The sequence below is a fragment of the Medicago sativa genome, chromosome 6 (assembly GCF_051527215.1).
Source record: "Medicago sativa cultivar Bolivia chromosome 6, Bolivia_mono, whole genome shotgun sequence".
In the NCBI taxonomy this organism is placed as follows: Eukaryota; Viridiplantae; Streptophyta; class Magnoliopsida; order Fabales; family Fabaceae; genus Medicago; species Medicago sativa.
In genome coordinates this window covers 77,902,993-77,923,567 of record NC_140754.1, presented here as the reverse complement: position 1 = coordinate 77,923,567, position 20,575 = coordinate 77,902,993, and the positions used below count along the sequence as shown (strand labels likewise).

General features: G+C 34.8%; 1 protein-coding gene across 1 annotated transcript; it reads left to right on the top strand.

Annotated features, from left to right (window-relative positions):
- The first annotated feature begins 4,416 nt into the window (after positions 1 to 4,416).
- On the top strand, positions 4,417 to 5,385 carry LOC146917024 (uncharacterized). The gene is made up of 4 exons (XM_085721802.1): positions 4,417 to 4,547; positions 4,666 to 4,919; positions 5,018 to 5,114; positions 5,199 to 5,385. The coding sequence occupies exons 2-4, from the start codon at positions 4,808 to 4,810 to the stop codon at positions 5,383 to 5,385; spliced, it is 396 nt and encodes a 131-aa protein (XP_085577928.1). The 5' UTR covers positions 4,417 to 4,547; positions 4,666 to 4,807.
- The last annotated feature ends 15,190 nt before the right edge of the window (positions 5,386 to 20,575 follow it).

Below are 20,575 nucleotides of genomic sequence, written 5' to 3'. Positions count from 1 at the left end.
AAAGAAAAGTAAAGTGATAAAACTGAATGCTTATTGTATTGTATCATTTCCACCTCGATCGATGGAAAAAATTTCTCCTCATTCGCTCTCAATGAAGAATGAATCTTCGTCTGTAGCTCACCTTGGTGCTTCTACTTAATCAAGAACCATTGCCCAAACGATGACCTATATGGAACCCCTTGTTATTGAACTCAGCAATCCAGATCTCAGAGAAAACGCTCTCCGTGTCCTCTCCAAGGTCCATACAAATCTATCTTCGATTATTACTTTTTTGTATATTTTTAATGTCTTTCATTAAACTCGCAATTAATCTGAATCTTGGAAAATTTGTGTCTAGCACTAAATTTAATGTGCTCATGTCAAGTTGAATTTCCTGTTGTTAGCCATTCTAAATAGTGGGATAGAAATTATGTGATCCATGTTGTGACGTAGGCAAATTAAGAACATAATATTTTAATTGTGTAATCATCTTCAACAATCGAGACCATTGACTACAATGATGTTGACGACATCAAACCAATTTATGATAAACTGTGCAAAATCACATGTAACTTTCTGATTATCATGGTTACATTCACAAATATTATTTTATATTTGACTGAAGAATTTAAAATATATTTTACAAATTAATACTAATTAATGTTACTAATTAATAAATAATAAAAAAATCCTGTTGGTTTCTTTTTTGTCTGGCAGCGTGTATATATGCTAATAGCAAACGCCAACAAGGACCAGCCTAAGCAAGAAGAAAGAGTTTCAAGTCAAAACATTATTGACCCTTAACAAGAAGAGAGAGAGAAATGTTTTGACTTGAAACTCTTTCTTCTTGCTTAGGCTGGTCTTTGTTGGCATTTGCTATTAGCATATATACACGCTGCCAGACAAAAAAGAAATCAACTCAGGATTATTTCATTATTTATTAATTATTAACATTAATTAGTATTAATTAGTAAAATATATTTTAAATTATTAAGTCAAATATAAAATAATATTTATGAATGTAACCATGATAATCATAAAGTTTAATGTGATTTTGCACAGTTTATTTCTTTATTTGTCTGGTTATGTTCAGAGTGGTTGCGTTGATGAGGCTAAACTAGTTTTTGATAACATGCCTTATAAGTATTCCATCTCTTGGAATGGATTGCTTGTAGTGTATGTTCAGAATGGGAGACTTGAGGAGGCTCGTCTGTTGTTTGAGTCGAAGGTGGATTGGAAATTGATTTCTTGGAATTGTTTGATGGGTAGGTATGTGAAGAGGAAGATGTTGGGTGATGCTAGGAGACTTTTTGATCATATGTTTGTTAGGGATGTAATCTATTGGAATACCATGATTTCCGGTTATGCCCCGGATGGAGATTTGTTACAAGCTAGGAGATTGTTTGAGGAGTCTCCGGTGCGGGATGTTTTCACGTGGACAGCAATGGTGTTTGCATATGTGCAGAGTGGAAGGTTGGATGAAGAAAGAAGAGTTTTCGATGAATTGCCAGGAAAAAGAAAGATGACATACAATGTGATGATTGCAGGATATGTGCAAGGGAATTGTTTGAGGAAATGCCTTGTCAGAATGTAGGTTCATGGAATACCATGATCAGCGGCTATGGTCAGAACGGAGATATTGCTCAAGCTAGGAAGTTGTTTGATATGATGGCTCAGCGCGATTGTGTGTCTTAGGTGCCAATTATTGATGGTTATGCTTAGACTAGTCACTATGAAGAAGCTATGTACATGTTGGTGAAGATGATAAGGGACGCGAAAGTTTAAATAGATCTACCTTATGTTGTGCTTTGAGCACATGTGATGGTATGGCTGCTTTGGTGTTAGGGAAACAACTTCATGGACAGGTGGTGAAGACAGGGTAAGTCCTTTCCACTCTTCACCCATTCCTTTTCATATCAGGAGCAAGATATGTATATATAAACATCAAGTTACTTAAGCAAGGCCTATAAACACTAAACCTTTACATTTAAATTATTTATAATGTATTTGATTCAACCAAGATAATCCAAATGCATTTTAAGAATAATACCTCATTCAAATTCAGTGTCCCATTACAGCACCAAATTCAGTGTCCTATTACAGCACCAATTCACTATAATAAATTCTCTATAAAAACTCTGTTATTTTCTAACAAAGTCCCACACCTAACACACAACCCTGTCATTTCACATGCATAACTAAGTTTTTTCTTTTTCTAATCAGTTCTTCAACGGAAGAAACTCAGTAAACTTTTGGGTGCAGTCATTGCTGAAGTTGATATCTTTGTCTCTTTCTGTTGGTTGATATAATAATGTTTTTCCATGACTTACATTCCTTATTGGAAAAAATTGAAGGGTTTGGTCATATTCAAAACAATGATCATCCTACCGAGTACTATTGTTGATACTGCTTAAGTGGGTTAATAAAACCATTTTCTCTTTGTGTGTGTGTGTATGTGTGTGCACGTGTGTGTTGAAATGAATAAGCTGAGATCATGGGTCCTCTTGATGAGTTATGGGTCCATTAGTGTAGTTGTTATTGTGGCCTTGCTAGCTGTTGTTGTAGAGGTGTAATTAGAATTATTTGGATGTTGTTGTGTGTTGTTTACGAGGGAAGGACAAGTTGACAACATCATATGCCACATTACATTCCTTTCCATAAAGTTTCTTCCTTGCCGTAATTCAGCTTCATCAAATAGGTGCCATCGATCTGTTCTAGAGTACTTATTATTACATGATACTAATATAGAGGATAGCTTAGACTCCAAGTAACATAGTGTAGCTTCTCTTTTCTTCTTATATGTTGTTGCCTATCTACTATATGCGCATGTACAGGCTCAGCTAACTATAAATAACTATGTAACTACTGATTCCATAAGCAATAATACATTACTTTCATTCTTCATAATATGGTATCGGATTTTCCCTCAAGGGAAAGTTTGTTAGGATCCTAACCGTTTTCCGTTGTGCATTTCCGATGAAGATCTCGTTGACTCTTCATCTTCTTCGTTGATTCTTCGCAATTTTCGTTGCTACCCTTTGAATTGAAAAACTTATTCTTTTCTAGTTAACTGTATTTTTGTCCGGGCAATATACATTTTGTCATTGCATCTTCATTTATCCAAAAGGAAGTTAACATGGTTGTAATCCATGTTGCTATGGTAATTATTGACCTAAACAATCAGGATAGGTTATTTCATGATAGTTGTTACTGACTTGAATAACCTAGGTTACGTTGAGGATATATATATGAAAGAAAATATTTGAGCAGTAAATGTCGTAAAATGTTGTAAATGGATTAAGAGAAGCAGTTGGAAGGTCCTCTGATGTTTGTTTAGGCAGTTATTTTGGATTTATTTCTGGATGAAGATATCTAAGCAAGAATTGAAGAAGGGAATGAAGCACAGACACTCTTCGGATAAAGCGTGTCCCGATGTCAGACATGTGTCGCGTCCGACACGACACCGACACTTATAATCACACTGAATTATGTGATTTTATCAAATTATTGGGAGTGTCGGCATGTCAGTGTATGTGTCGTGTCCGGTGTCCGTGTCCGTATCCATGCTTCATAGGGGAAACAAAAGAATAGATTGAGAGAAAAAAGAGAGGAAGTGAAGATAAATTGAAAATGTATCAAATAATTATTTCTTGTTAAAGATAATACATTATCAAATTGGTATTTATACTACTAGGCTATATAACTGATTTTGTTAAACATCTAACAGGGCTTAACCAGCTCTTAATTGTTAACAGATAACTAAGAACTAATTCCTATTCCTTGTACATAATTTTGAATGATTTAGTTTTTATCCTGTGAATAACGTATATTATATGATGTTGAGTGCTATTAATTTGAAGTCAATGAGAATAATTCAGATTTGTTCTCATACTGTATTTCATCACTGTATCTATAGTCTTAACAAAATGCATCTTTAGAATTGCACTTAATTTACTGTTGAATCGCTAATATGAGGGATTATCTTCCTTCCATTTATTAACTTTGGTACCTTATCTCTGATTTCTGTGTTGGCAGGACCTTTGCATGGATCGAGGTTTGGGTTGAAGAGAGTCACCGTTTCTATCATATGGAGTCTGAGCATTTGGTAAGTATAAGCATGTGTGAGGCTTTGCTGTCCTGTCTTTCTTAAATCGCGGCGTAAATTTCTCATGCAGTTTGCCTTCTTCTTCAATTAGTCAGGATTAAAGTGGCTTTATTGTTTTATAATCTTATTTTTGTTGTGAAATTTTCAATGTGTATCAGGTGTCTCCAGTGAATTTGAATTTCCCCCCCTTTCTTTCCTTCTATAAATTCCCCTTTTTGGTTTGTTATCCTCACCACAGCCTTTGAATATTTGTTTGAAATTTGAAATTTGAAATTTGAAATTTGAAATTGAAGTTTGAGTTTCTTCTGATTCCATGGCAAACGCTTTTGATAGCTTGTGTGACATTATTCTTGGGAAGGATGCTTGGAGGATCAAGGTTCGTGTTGCCAGGATGTGGCAAGGTCCATCCTTTTTGAAGCCTGATCAGGCCAACACTGTTGAGATGGTTTTGATTGACGAGAAGGTGAATTTTTTTATTTGTTCATCTATAATGTTTGCTTTTTCGTTTGTTGATTCTTTTGTGCCTTTTTATTTGTGGGATGGTTGTGTTTGAACGTTTTTTAGGTTGCTGGTTCTTTTAGGGTGGAAAGATTCAGGCCACCATTAGGAAGCAGTTGTTGTATCTCTTTCAGCAGAAGGTGGTCGAGGGAGGGGTCTACAAGATGTCCTTCTTTTCTGTTGCCCCCAGCTCTGGAGGGAGGGGTCTACAGATTGTACTTCCAGATGAAGACAAATGTTCAGATGGTTAAGAGTACCATGATACCTCTCTATGGTTTGACATTTACAAAATTTGCTGAGGTCTGTGAGCAAACTGCTGATAGTGATTATTTAGTTGGTGAGTTAGTATATAGTTTTCATAAATGATGTTTTTGTTTGATCTATATATTTATGGACATCGCCTCCAATTCATTTTTGGTTGTTTGAATGTTGTAGATGTCATTGGTGTCATGACTGCAATTTCTGCTGAGCGTGAGTATGTGAAGGATGGCAAGGTTTGTAGGATGGTTATCTTGGAGTTAACTGATGACCGGTATGTTAATCCTGTATTTTATTTGTAGGCTATTGCTAATTGGTAGTTTATTTTTTATATTTGTTCTGTTTTTTTAATTTACAGTGGCAAGTGTGAGTGTGCTTTGTTTGGTGATTATGTTGATGCTTTGCAAAAGATGGTTGGGAAATCTGCTGAAGGAATGCCAATTGTGGTTCTTCAGTATGTTAAGATCAAGACATTTAGAGGTTGTTGTTTGATGCAGAGTAGATTTCACTATTCAATTTTAAGTTCAAATGTTACCCCAATATAATTTAAATATAATTTATTGTCTTTCAAATTATGTTGCGCTGATGTCTATATCAGTCTGTTATTATAGAGAAAGCCTTCCTTCAGAAAGTCATGCACACTACTAGGCTTTTGGTCAATCCCGACATCCATGAAACGATTGACTTCAAGAATAGGTTGGTTTTGGCTAGGCGTTGTACCATACATTATTTGTGTTTGTTCATCTCCCAATGTATAATTTTTACCTTTTTTTTGTTTTAATCTTATGTAGTATTGTTGTTCATGATGTCGATTGAATCTTTTTGTGTTATTTACTGATGTTTTGGTTTTAATAGTTATTTAATTGGATGCCGTTTGGTTGAGGTATGTTGTGTATGTGATGATGGGGTTGTATGTCCAAAGATCAAGATTTTTAGAATGTGCAAGGTTAACTTTGGATTACTATATCTTATAATGTTGTTTTGACTTTTTGCTAAATTAAAAAAAAAAGGTTTTTTGACTTCATTCTTAGTTTTTGGAAGTTGCATCAGATTATTTGAGTTTACAGAATGTTTCATTTTTTTCTTTTAAAAAAATGAATGTGTCATTTTTTTGTTCAACCAAGTCCTTTAAATTTATTTTTTTTGTGTGATCCAAATTATTGTATTAGTTAGTTATTGTAAATAATGTATTTGGTCTATACTCTATACCAAGTACATTAATTGCTCAATTAATGTTAGAAGTCAATTCTTCGTTATAAATAGGATCGGAGGGAGGATTGCTACTAGACACCGGTTCTAGGTTCCGAGTTGGAAATTGATGAGAGGCATGTGCATTGGTTGTTGATTTTGAATATTTCTTTCAAAATTTATAGACTCTTATAGTTTTTGTTGATTTGAAAGGAAGTCACATGCATTAAATTGTATGTTGTTAATTCTTTTTTATTTGCAATCGACATCTTAATTGTTTTTTTCAAAACTATAGAGCTAAAACCTTTTTTAACATGTTTTGTTTTGAAAAATGTTTTGTTTATTTTTTGTTTGGGTGTTGTGTGAGGTTTATTTTTGTCGGGCAGTGATTCTGCTATAGACTATTGAACTGGGTGTTGTGTGTGGTTGTAATTTTGTACCATGTTTTACCATGTTTATTCAATGTAATGTTTGCTTAGCATATACTCTCTCCCCGTCACTATTATAAGCAAATTTTGTACGATGTTTAATTAATTTTTATTTTTTTTAATATTTTTTTTAAAAAATAAAATGCCACGTGTTGGTACCCCAATAAAAAATAAAAAATAAAAATAATTATAAGTAAGTCAGTCAGCCATGGCTCACGCCTGTAATCGCTCTGGCTACGTCAAGTAGGATTCGCTCGACTCATTGGGGTCAAAACCAAAGAATCTTCATTTTACGAGGACGGAATCTAAAAAATTTTCCTAGGGGCAAAACCAAAAGTGACCTATATTGCTAGGTAAAAGCCTATTAACCCTTCAATAAACGACGTATGTGGTTTGAAGTACCAATGACATTGATGTCACCAATTCCATATCATCGAAATTTCAATTTTTTTATGTTAATATATGTTATGGGTTGTTTGACCTCTTGCCAAAACAAACAAAAAAAGGTTGTTTCAGGTTATCTTAGTTTTTTAATAGGATGGTAATGAGATTATTTAAGTTACTATAATGTTTCATTTTATTGTTGAATCAAGTCCTTATTTTTTTTTATGATCCAAGGTTATTGTTTTAGTTAGTTATTGTAAATAATGTATTTGGTCTATGTCCTATACCAGATACATTAATTGCTCAATGAATGTTAGAAATCATCATTCTTTATAACAGATCGATGGGAGTAGTTTACATCAGATCGGTTTCCAGTTCCGTTTTTTAAAATTGTAATGAGGATCGTGCGTTGGTTGTTGATTTCGAATACTTTCAAATTGTTTTATACACTATTATAGTTTTTTTTGTTGATTTGAAAGAGAATCACATGTATTAAATTTTTTTTTGGCGATTCTTTTTCCTTTTCAATGAGATGTTTATTTATTTTTATGACATTTAAACTTTTTGATCATGTTTTACCAATTTTTTTTTTTTTTTTACCTTGTGTTGTGCAACTTGGTTACACGCACATTTTGTTTTGCCCGGGAATTGGATTTGCTTTTTCGGAGGTATTTGTATATTGGTGAGATATTTTATGTTGTGCGTGCTGTCCCTTTGTATTCTTTTCCAGGTTAAGACATGTACATTGTTATGTGTGATGTGTACTTGGGTTTTCCATTAATGCTTATGTACTATATGTTGCATGCTTACAGTTTCCTAGATTGAGAATACTATGCCTTACTTTTGCAATTAAGGGTCTTAATCACTGTCATCCAAAAAGAACATTAAATGTGGGTTATGTCAACGTTCCATCTTAGTAGTGGACTAGACATTAGATATGTTATTTTAAATAGTTTAGTACACATTAGATATGTAATTTTAAATAGCCGAGCTAATCTTTATTGATAAGAATAAATGAAGATTGTCGCTTGATGACAAGATTATTACTAGTTTTTTAGTCATATTTGAGTCCTTTTGTACGTTTAGAGAGTCACTACTTACTTGTAATTCATGGTGAAATCGATAAACAGTGAACAAGAGCCAAAAGGAAGAAATTGGGAAAATGAGGAAAAAATGTGAAGAATCGTGCCACGTTTGCTCTAATCGTGGCACGTTGCAAGGATGTGGAATTCACCGATGCGTTCTGAAATTTCGTGGCACGATGAACCACGAAACGTGCCACGATGGTTAAATTGCTGCTGCCACGTATGAATTAAGTGGATGACACAGTGAACAAGTGTTTTGCTTTGAATTGGGGTGGTGTGAATAGAAAAATAAGAAAATGGAATTTGTTACCAAAGGTGACGTGATGATAGGAATAAATTGTTAGGTTTTGGTAACTTGGAAAGAAAGAAAAGCAACTAGGTCACAAGCTATATAAATATAAGAAGCTAGCCATGAGGATTCATTCATTCAATGCCAATTCACGTGGTTAGCTGCACAGGAGATTCACGTTTCAGCAGAATTGAATCACATGGTTTTGGAAATATAGAAGCCGGCATGCATCACGTCAAGCACATGGAAATTTGAGGACAGAACAGCACCGTTAGATAATAACTGAGGAGCAACGTCGACGCTATGGAATTCTATCGGTTTATTTTCTTTACTATGTTGTTTGCTCTTTGATCATGTAACTAATTCCCTTTGATTGAGCCATGATGAACCTATTGTAATATATGAACAAGTAGTTGAACTCTTTATTATCAATGTTATTCGCCTTTATTCGAATTACTTAAAAGCTTATGGCTTTCATGTTAGTGTTTTGTATGATCACTAGGCCCTAGCTTCTTGCAATCACATGAATTGATTTTAGGAAATTGAATGACTACTAGCCCTAGCTTTAATCCTCGATATAATTCTCGTTTAACTCAACACTAGGAACCTAGAGATAGGAATGAGGGTTATGACATATAAATTAACGTTCCGACTTTGCTTCCACGTTATTCAATCAAGCTAAGAGGATTAATAGGGTTATAACTTAGGTTTTGAGTCAGATTGGATCAAAACCACTTAATTAATTTGTCGTAAAGAATGAATAGTAATTGAGAGTAAAGAGAGGCAAACTAGTCATATAAAGCAATAGCGGATTCACCGCTTAATCATTTGTTTTCAATATAACTTCCAACCATTTTTATTTACTTGCAATTTATTATTTTCTCATTTAATCCAACCGCCTTAGGCAACCCTATAACGACCACATCCTTTATTTCTAACGCTGCCGAGTAGAAATCGAATCCCCGTGGATAATCAACTTATAAATTTTATTACTTCGATATATTTTTGGTACACTTGCCAGATATTTATCATCGCTCCGAATAAATATAGACATATAAAACATTGCTCAGTTCTATTGTTGACTAAGATTGTTATTTTTTTTTGCGCACATCAGACCTTCTAACATCTTAATGCCCTTACTTAGGTCAAAGCAAGTTTGCGACTACTAAGATTGTTATATTTTGAAGGATTAAATCGAGAACGTCATTTAAAATATATACATCTAATAAATGAATGTCGCAATTTTCTTTTTATTTTTATTTATTGAATTGATTTGAATGTTTAATAATGTCTTATTTTTTATTTAGGTTATTAGTTTGTTGTTCTCATTGTTAATTTTTATTAGTGCCCTCATTTGTTAGATGACACGTGTGTTTTTCCCATGAGTGAGATACACATACCACCATATAAGCGCATACCACTCCTACACCCCTCCATTCACACACTGCCATGTAGTCTAAATGAGTGACTCATCCCGGCCCCACCAAAACTCATTCCTTCACTCTTTCCCTTTTCACTCTTCCCTTTCTCTCTTTTCTTTCCAAAAGATCGTGGGACCCCGCGTATGTCACTCGCCGCACACGTTTTCCTTCTCCTCACACATAGCACGCAACACCGCTCCCCGTGAGTCCACCACCCACCACCGAATCGTTCTTACTGCCGCTTCCTCTTCTTTAGGTCAGTTTTAACTCAAATTACTTGATAGTAGCAAGGAGAGCAATTGAACCAGGACATTGAAATTGAAATTGAATTAAGATAGTGACAATAGTAGTGATTGCAAGATTAAATTGAAATTCGATTTTGTGAATTAGATTTCTAGCAACTAAGAAGATTATGAGTGTTTAGGTTTTAGGATTGATGAACGATATGCTCTTGTGTAATTTGATCAAGCGAAAGCTTGCGCAAAGATCAGAAAGAGTAAAGTTTGTGGATCTACATCCAACAGAACCATGGTAATAATTTTGTTCTTCGCTGTGTTGTGTCATTTCTTCTATGGAATTTGTTTTATGAAATGCAGCTTTCAAATTTTAAACCGTATTTATATTTTGTTGCCCCGATGTGGAATTGGTTCCATTTGTTTGATCCTATTAAGTGCTCCATCTATTAAGAGTGTTATCAATCTTGGATAGTGGAAAATGTAGGATTGTTCAAAATTTTGCTACGTGCTATAACGCCACTATCGCTGCTAGTTGACAACATTTTGTACTAAATAGAGTACGATGAACAAAAGCAGTTTTGTCCAAATTTCGCCATGATACAATTGTATATTTGCCGCTATAGTCACTATTTAACAACACTGTTGGTGAATAGGGGATACATGGATGTTTTGCTGAATTGTGTCATTTTACCATCATTAATGCAGACTCTAGCAAGTTTATACCCTGGGACTGTCTTGTATCTGGGAACTACCAATCTCAGGTGCGTAAATTTTTATAATTCAGATGTTTATATTGTTATTATATGTAATGAACGGCTCATTCATGAATAAAGAAGACTATTGTTATGGCTTCATTCAAATTTAAAAGGGCCACATATTATTTGTTTCGTTTTCTTTTAAGAAAACTAGTATTACGTGAAAGCTGTCCAAAATGTTAAAAATTTTCAAAATACTCCCAATTGCCCTGGACATAGCATCAGATGACCTGTCACAGAGATTCATGACCAACACCAAAGATGGAGTTACAACTCACGGAATCATTTCCTCAAGTTCTTGGATGCGTAAATGGAACAACTCCGAGAATTCGCTTCTGACACTTCACTAACCTCCGTAAAAATGTGGTATTCGATATGATAAAGAGAAATCGAGGTTTGTCTCTAACATCTCAATTTTCTTCTTGCCCTTAATTTTAATAGTTCCCGGAAAAGTAGAGAAAGAGTAAGAGAACCTATGATAAAATTCTGATGAAGCCTGATGAAAATAAGGTGCCGCCAATGGGCTGAAATTCTTGATGTGGATATCACAGAATTCAACATGATTCTAGATTTGTCCCTCCCGATATATTTTCATGTGGTGATATTGCAATTTTGGGAACCTATTTACATTGCACACACCAATCTATTTCACAAAAATGTGTATGGAATGCTCAATTACAATGTTAGTTGTACCACCATGGATAATCATTTAAACACCCATCTTCGATAGTATCACTATCACACAATTGTCTTCGCTTAATCGACAACTAACTAAACCACCGTATGTCACTCGTGTTATTGTTGCCTATCCTCCACCACTTCGAACCGCCGTACACCGAAATAGACGTGAAATTCATCACAAATCGACATCGGTCCCGGATGGTCTCAAATTGATTGTTTGTAGTCCGAGTCATCGAGAAATATTTTTATTTGTTATGAATCATTGCTGATATGATATCGACAATACTTATTCAGATTGAAATGTTAGAAGCAAGAATATTGTTCATTTTTCCGTTGCAAATACATATGACTCCACAAGGCACCGTATGTTATTATGTTTTTGTTTGTGCTTCAAGTGATAAGAATGTTGCCCACTGTGGTGAAAGGCCCGATCACCCTTCGAGAGAATTTTCTTCTGATTTCCAATATCCTGGCAGACTATCAGTGGTGTGGGTGATTATGGCGTCCCTATGAATGCTATTAATTTTCACTCAAATCATGTCTCACTTACGAACCTTCACCAAGGCGTGATTAAGATCCCCTTAAGAGCTCATGGAGGATTACTATCAAGGCATCTATGTGCCGTCGATTACATTTGTGCGTGGCAAAAATAGACACAACTATTATGACGATTCAAGCTCTAATTCATTCCAAACAAGCCGATCAAAACGAAGTAAAGTTCACGACAATAAGTGATATGATATTAAGTCTTGACTTAGGGTCTTAACAAGAGATGACATCATTCATTCTTATGAAATTTTGAAAGTACATGGATTGATTGTAAGTGGCCGGGTTACTTGTCCTTTCGTCATGATAATCCCTCTCATTTAGGCGCAAGTTAAGGCCTCTAGAATTCTCCCCGTCAAGTAAATTTCATTGTACTATGTTCTAATTCCATAAAAATTGAATTTTTAAATTTGGGATTTTTCTTATATCCTTGATTTTTAATTTTTGTTGCAGTGGTTTCAATCGAGGCCAAAGAACAAGATTCCCGTGGTTGGAACAGTTCACTAATCTAGCCGAGTATGTATCCGTTGTTTCATCTATGATTTTGATTCTTTTACATTCCACTTACAATTCCCGTGTCTCCGTCGTTGACCCTTTATTTCACTCAATCGTATGTTCAACAATCTCTATCCACAATTTCATTTTGACTTCTATTTTAAGCTTTTTTATTTCATTAATTTTTACTAGAATGGTTTTTATTTTGCCGACCTAAAATTGACACTTTCAATTGTAATTTGTTGTTGGATAAACCATCAATTTTCTCTTGAATTTAATACTCCAAAGTATATAAAATTATAAGTATTGTATGTGAAATTGGTTAATTTAGTCCCCGAAGTATATGAAAATTCATGATATGTTAGTCCCAAACATCTTAATAGAATACTCTATCATTCAGTATTGAAAGTGATGTTAAAGGATACTTATTGAAATCTTCTATTAAATTGTAAGTTTGAAGTTGTCCTTCTTCCTATGAACTAGTTCCATAATCATCGTATCTATAGCATTTACTTGAACCGAAACAAAGGGTCCAATTTGTTCTCTCGATCCATCCCAACAAACCCCGTAATTATTATTTTCCATTGCGCATTTCATTTGAGATGGACAAATAGTACTCATATTTGAGCTATTGCTTGAATTGCTTTCTTTCCTTGATTATTAATGAACAATGAGCTGAATTTTTAAGCCGAATTGTTGTTCGAAAACTCGTCATGGACATATTTCAGTGATCCGAATTTGTTGATCGGGTATCAAGTGCAGAATCCAGCTTGAATTAAGTCCGACCGACTTCCGATCACATGGTTTAAGGCTTGTGTTAAACCTTGTAAATTTCGTTATTTGCTTCACCTATTATTGCTTTCACATCTCTATTTGTCAATTCAAATTTCAATCTTCACTATAGGCAACCAATTTTTTTTCATCGTAAGCTTGTGTTCGTCGCTCGTGTTGTATCATGTATCTGTTATGCAGGTGTTAGTGTTGAAATGATGGCCTCTAATGTTGTCATATTGAGTCAGAGAGTTAATTGCTGTAGTATATGGTTGGTGTTTCGTGATTCATCTATTTGGCCAGAAGTACAAGGCCTTTTATGGTCAGATTTTTACCGTGCTAACATGCCAAAGAAAATTGATGATAACTTCGAACAAGATGGGTGCAAGAATACTAAATGTGAAGCTTGGGAATTCTACAATATAATACCAAGCAACGGTATCCACATGATGAAGATCATCAAATGTATCGTATGATGAAGATCACCAAGTATCAACCGTGTTCACTCGAATAAAAGACAAGTCAAGAACAGGTCAAGAGCGTGTTCTTGGAACACCGTGGGTGAAGAGTGATACGAGGGAAGAATAAAAATAGTGTATGGCGTAATCAAAATTTAATGTAAATTTTTTTATGCTCTTTAAGCTTGTAATGTACTATTCCTTCTTTTACTAACTTTCGAACAATACTATAAGATGGCATCACTGGTAATGTACTATTCGTTCTAATCGTACCATGTATGGTTTTATGGTTCTTAAGATAGATATTGACAGAGTATGAATATGAATATGTTTTACGTGACCACATATTTTAAGGTGCGCGACTCACTATTTTTTCGTAAATTAACTTGTTCGTCTTTAGGTGTGATAAATCAAGAAGATTTCAAAAATACCATTATCAGGGAATTGCTTTTAGTGCTGATCAAATTTAGATCGTGTGTTTGATTCTAAAACAAAGATTATTTATACCCGTAACATAAACTAGCCAAATATATGGTATTGCAGGACCATATATTTTTGCGTTTTTGACCACTATTTTTTCGCGTAAATTGTAATTTGTCCGTCTTTAGCGTGATAAACTCGTAAATTGTAAAATAAGTTATTTATTGTTGGAATTGCTTTTAGTGCAGCGTTGATCAAATTAGATTACGTGTTCGATTCGCATAAAACGCATTATTTATACATGAGAAATATAAACTAGCCAAATATATGGTCTCGTATGACCACATTTTTACAAATACGTGACCACTATTTTATCATAAATTAGAACTTGTCCGTCTTTAGGCGTGTTACGTCGATTGTAAAACAAAGTTATTTATGGTCGAAATGCTTTTTAGTGCATGGATCAAATGAGATCATGCGTTCGATTCCGCCGAAACGATATTATTTACACTCGGGGAAAACTAGCCAAATATATGGTCGTATGACCACATTTTTACATATGCGTGACCACTATTTTTCATAAATTAGAACTTGTCCATTCTTGTGGAGTGATAAACTCGTCGATTGTAAAACAAAAAGTTATTTATGGTTGGAAATGCTTTTAAGCAAGTGCTGATCAAATGAGATCATGCGTTCGATTCGCCTAAAACGATATTATTTACACTGAAAAGAAAAACTAGCCAAATATATGGTCCGTATGACCACATTTTTACAAATACGTGACCACTATTTTATCATAAATTAGAACTTGTTCGTCTTTAGGCGTGATAAACTTGCCGATTCTAAAACAAAGTTATTTATGGTTGGAAATGCTTTAGTGCGTTGACTAAGTATATATTCCAGTTTAAACTATTTAATGGTTTGCTCGATGATAATAAAGAGGTGAATGATCTTCATTGTTTGACAAACACTTTAGGAAAACTATCCAAAATGATCCTGCGTTTAACCATATCGTTTAACAAAGGTGTAACCACATTTTATTTTCATGACCAAATTGTCTTTATCACTATTTCACATGATATTGGTATTCAAGAAACATAGAATCTATATCTTTTGATATTCTTGATAAATTTCCCATTGATTTACAATAAATAAGGAAAGTTTACAATACCTTAATATTACACATCCAAGTCAAAACATTACAAAGAAATCAATAATTATCAAAGAATCACTCATTCTTTCATGGTCCTTCCCATACACTTTTCATCTTTTTCTTCTAATACAACCAATCCCTCCTTTGTTTAAATCGTAATACATCTTTGACTTTCATGATTCCAAGATCTCCTTCTTATCTTCGGGGTATATCAAGTCATGACAATCGACAACAACCTAAATCAAGCTTCTTTTTCACTTCTTTGTACTTCCGTACGTGTAATATTATAACTCATTCAATCGTTTATATTGCTCAATGTCATCATTAAACTCGAAGTGTTAGTTATCGAGTCTTCGTAATCAACTAATTTGCGGAGCCCAAACAACAAACACATTAATCATTATCAAATGCAAAATAAAATATGCCACAAAACACCAAAAATGAAAATTACAGCACAGTCCAATTTATACCAACAACAATCACATTAATATATGTCCTCGTTAATGTAAGTTTCCTTAACATTTTAAAAAATTGAAATATGTAGCCTAATCAAAGAACCAACCACAAACTACAATTTAATTCGATGCATTCCTAGATTAAAAATGCTTAGTATAACTCCGCCTATCTTCCATAAGGATTTATTGACCCCACACTCACCATATCCACCTCGCTCTGCGAAGGAAGCTCCACTAAACTACCTCCTCCATATCCAACGCCAAGGCCGGCATCATAGCCACTGATATGCACCAGCATCTCTAAGAACACCTCCGCCAAATGCTACACCGACCACCAAAATGCCCCATAACTCTCACTCAAGTCCGCCATACCCACTAGGATCATAGCTCGCTAAAGCTTCTCCAAATTCATAACGACCCGCATATGCTAGAGAATCTCCTCCGTAGGGTCCCATTGTCTTGGAAGATATCCACCATACCCAAAGAACTCACTTCCATAGCCACCATACGGACCACCCCTACCACCATAAGCACTACCGTATCTACTAAATCCGCCACCAAATCCATCATAAGCATCTCCATACCCACCACTGCCGTATGAAGACCTCGAGTCATTGTAGCGCTTGATGACGGGAGGTGGCATTTGCCTTCTTTGGTTCACCCTTCTTGATTTCCACCTACAAAGTAAAGATAACAAAGTTAATGCATTGTCGACAATTGCATTAATGAAGAAAATAAAACAAAACAAAAACTGGGAAAAAATGTAAAGAAAAATGATGAACGACGCATGATGTAAAATGATCAGAATCAAGGTACAAACCAAGAAACACTTGAATTTAAGAAAAACTTCCTCCAGATTTACATGATAAATTGAATAATGTATTAATGAAGGCAACAAACTCTTGCAAACGGGTCATGTCTAGAAAATAAAGAATACCCCAATGAAATCCACCCTCCAAAAAACACAAGTAATAGCTAATTTCTAACTCCAAAGAAGAAAGTTGTGAAGACCAACAAGAAATTCAATTCCAAACCAAACAAAATCATGGAACATGAGAAACGGGTTTGGTTGGTATGAACTACAGAAGTGAGGAGAGGGAGAAGAAAGGGAGATCTGAAGAGAGAGAAGAGGGTGCAAGAGAAAGAGAAAGTTGTGTGAATTTCAAAAATACCCATGCCACATAAGGGTGTATGGTGAGTGGCATGAGTATATGTCACCAATCTTTTCCTTTTCCATGCCACCGACATTCTCATTTCATGGGGAGAGAAAGGTCCGGTGTCGTGGTTTTGAATTTTTTCTTCCCTCCACGTACAATGCATATTAAATAATAAACAATTTTATGAACAAATTTTTTTTATCTATCGTATTTTGTCGATTGCTCTATATATGTTCCCTCATTGAGTCATGGTTTTTCACGTGCTTATCAGGTGAAAGAAGGAGCAGGAGAAGTCTTTGTTGGTTTTCCGCCTGAGTTTTCGTTGGGAAAGATAATGAGGTTAGTAATTTCAAAGACTTCTATTCTTCTCAGACGGGGTTTGCCTAGGTTGCTTGTCGTTTGGATGTCGTCGAGACGTGGATGGTTCCCTCAAAGATCCTCTTCAGTCGTCCCAGTGAGTATGGTGTGGTGTTTAAGTTTTTGCAGATATGATTGTTTTCTCTTTCTACTTGAATTTGTAAATTATCTTGAAGCATGTATGTGTCGTTGTTTTTGCCTTCGTTTGAAGATAAATGTTGGGGATTTAGAGGGAAGAAGGCATTCTGTTTTGTACGATGATGTTGTCGTGAAGTTGGCTCGCCGACTTCGCGATGTGTTGCCATGCAGGTTAGTTATTATGGTACCGTACCTGTGGGTTTTGTTGTATGTGTAGTTGACATGTTTATCCAATGTCGTAAGGTGATGATGCTACAATTTACCCCTTTGAATTGGAGGATATGTTTGGTGATCCTATGATCTTTAGGTCAAGGAAAGGCTAATGTCACAAGTTTGATGTTAGATCATACGAGGTTTGATGTGTGTTACAATCCTGTTTTGTTGATGTTTATTCAAAGGTTTTTCCATCCCTCTCTCGATGGTGTAAGTTGTTATGATGATCATGTGACAAGATACATTGGATTCAACTTTGTATGTTTATGTAGGTGGTGCTTCTAATTACTTTGTTTCTCGTTTTCTGGGAACAGAAGATCGTGTAGCACTTTGTGAGGATCCCGAGATATTCCTCCCGTGGAAGTAGGTGGGCAGTGTGTTGTTGAGGAATTTGCTGTTCAAAGGAAGCATGCCAAGGTGTCTCAGGCCGTGGAGGAGGTTGATGTTCTTCGTTCATGTGTTCCAAAGTGTCATTTTGATTAGGCCTTCCGTTACATGGGGTGATTTTAGAATAAGTTGTTGTTGTTCATCGTACCTCGTGATTTTGTATCCTGAATAGGTTAATGTTGCAATGTTGTTCAATAAGTTGGTTGTGTTGAACACCAACAACTTCTCTTTTGTTTTGTAGTGTGCAGATTATGTATTTGGTGTTGTTCAACAAGTTTTCTATGTAATAGTTCATTTTCCAGTCAGAACTATGTATCATCTTCAATATATTTAACTTTGCATGACTATTGCATTTTTTTAATTTATTTTTGGAGTTCAATTCTATGTTAATGTTGTGCGATTCCCTTGCTATGGAGAATTATTTTCCATTTCAATTTTAAAAGTCGATTATAGCAAAGGTCATCTCAATTTTAAAATTACCGCCGTTTTTGTGCTCTTGTTGGATAAAGGGTTTAATCTTGCATTTTGTTTGTCACCGTCTTAATTAGATGTTATTATAAATTGTTGCTTAATACATTATTTTTTTTATTTTAGTATAATCCCTTGCCGAATTTGGGCAAGACAAAGTAAATGAGGTTTAGTATGTTACATGTATTTTAAAATATATTTATTGATCGATCTGAATTAATAACTTACCAAACGCTACTAATTGGTGGATAAGTTTGATGTGTTTCTTTTTACGTACTGCTTATCAATGGATTTTATATTATTTAACTAATACCCTCTCGTTTTTAAGATTTAGTGTTATTTTAGGAAAAAATAGTCGTAAATTATATTTCATTATCAGCTTCAATGTGCATTAATAACTTTTCATTTTAGTCGTAATATTCGATTATGTTTATTAAATAATATGCAGAGTGCTTATTCTTCTATGGATAACAAACCAATAGTTAATTAAGATAATTTTTATGGTAATATATATCTTTCTTTTTACATGTATTTCTTACCACGTGTACAATTTTTTTAATGACATTCATTTTAAAATGGGGAGTATAGTAGAGTAGGTTTAGATAATTAGTGTTTATTAAATTGATTATATCACATTTATTCCGTGCGTGGTTGCCATGGTCTATAAAGGCTCTAAATAGTGATTTTAATAAATGCACACTTCACTATAAAACTTTTTTTCTAAGACAGCTTCTATAGGACAGTGATCTTAGTCTGCTTTTGGTTTAATATATTTAATTCCATGATTTTTTTTTAACAAGCCAAAATGAAATTATATTACCAAAACAATAGCACCAAAGACAAGTAGTGCCTAAAAGACCACTACCAAAATACAAAGAACCAATGTCACGATGAAACAAGTCTCCGGTTAGCCAATGCCCAGACAAGCCATAGGATTTGACCACCACATCCGAGTTCCAAAATAAAAGTGTCTTTTTAGCTGTACCCACGCTAACGATAACAACTTAATTTTATCAAGGCAACCTAGAGCCTGCATACAACATTTTTAAACAAACGATCGTTACGCTCATTCCAAACCACCCGTTACCAAAAGCCAAATTAACCGAAGAAATGACCGCCTAGCTTTCGTCATAAAACCCGACATGCAAGTGACGAAGTGATTAGAAATAATGTTGGAAGTGAACCCTGCATGCCCACCCGCCTGCCTTCACTTCGCTCCCTTTAAAACCAAAAACGGCAAGAAAGAAAGCCAAATGATTCGTTGTTTCAATCATAACACACCCCGTCACACAAAGAGCATTGTTTAAGTGTAAGATACCTTCATTGCCAAATTTGTTCTCGTCTTAGCCGATCCCTAATTTATATTCTGCCAAAGATCGACACCATCCAAGGAACCTCGATGATGCCAAACCAAATCCAAAGCACTATCCATGTTGGAGCTGGGATACAGATTAATCGGCGATTAATTATGTTTTAAAGAAATTAAAGGATTTTCAGGTCTCAAGTTTACCCTCCTATATAATATCTGAGGTTATCTATAAAGGGACATATCCTTGCAATATGGGCCAAGCCAAAGCTTTCTTCGAAAATAACAAGCCCTTGCCATTTTGTAAAGGATACTTTTAAAGTTTAAATATTTTGTGAAATTCCAAAGATGTATTTTCCTTAGTGGGTCGATGTCCCTAAAACCGGTAGGATGAATCGGAGTGTCAAAGTTAGCAGATCCCAGATGTGGAATGTGGACAAGAGTATCAGAGCAAGCCGGAAAGGTTAACTCACTTGAACTCGATTTTGCTTTGATGAGAGGTAACATGTTTTGCATGGGATTTTTTTGCTTGAAGTGGGTTATATGGATATTTGTTGTGTTTCTTTTGATCGCTTATTTGTCGTGGTTGTTTGTTTTGTTTTGGCAGGGTAACAAAATACAGTATCCGTTCCTCTCAGTAGATTGAAGTTTTCTACATATGTCAATTTTGAGAATCGCGAATATGTTTTTTCTGATTTTCACGCTGTTCTCAATATCAGCGATACGATGACCAATTAAGGTCACTATAGGTTGATTTTCCATTCAAATACGGAGAGGTGATTTTCACTCGATATACCTACTATGGCCAAGTTTCGGGTTGTCTATTCATGGCTCATGTCATTTCAAAGCATTTTTTGACTATACTAGTTTGTCGTACGTTGCCAAAGTTTTTTGTTTTTAGATTTAACTTGGTTTTTTTCTGCTTTTGATGCTTTTCTATAGCT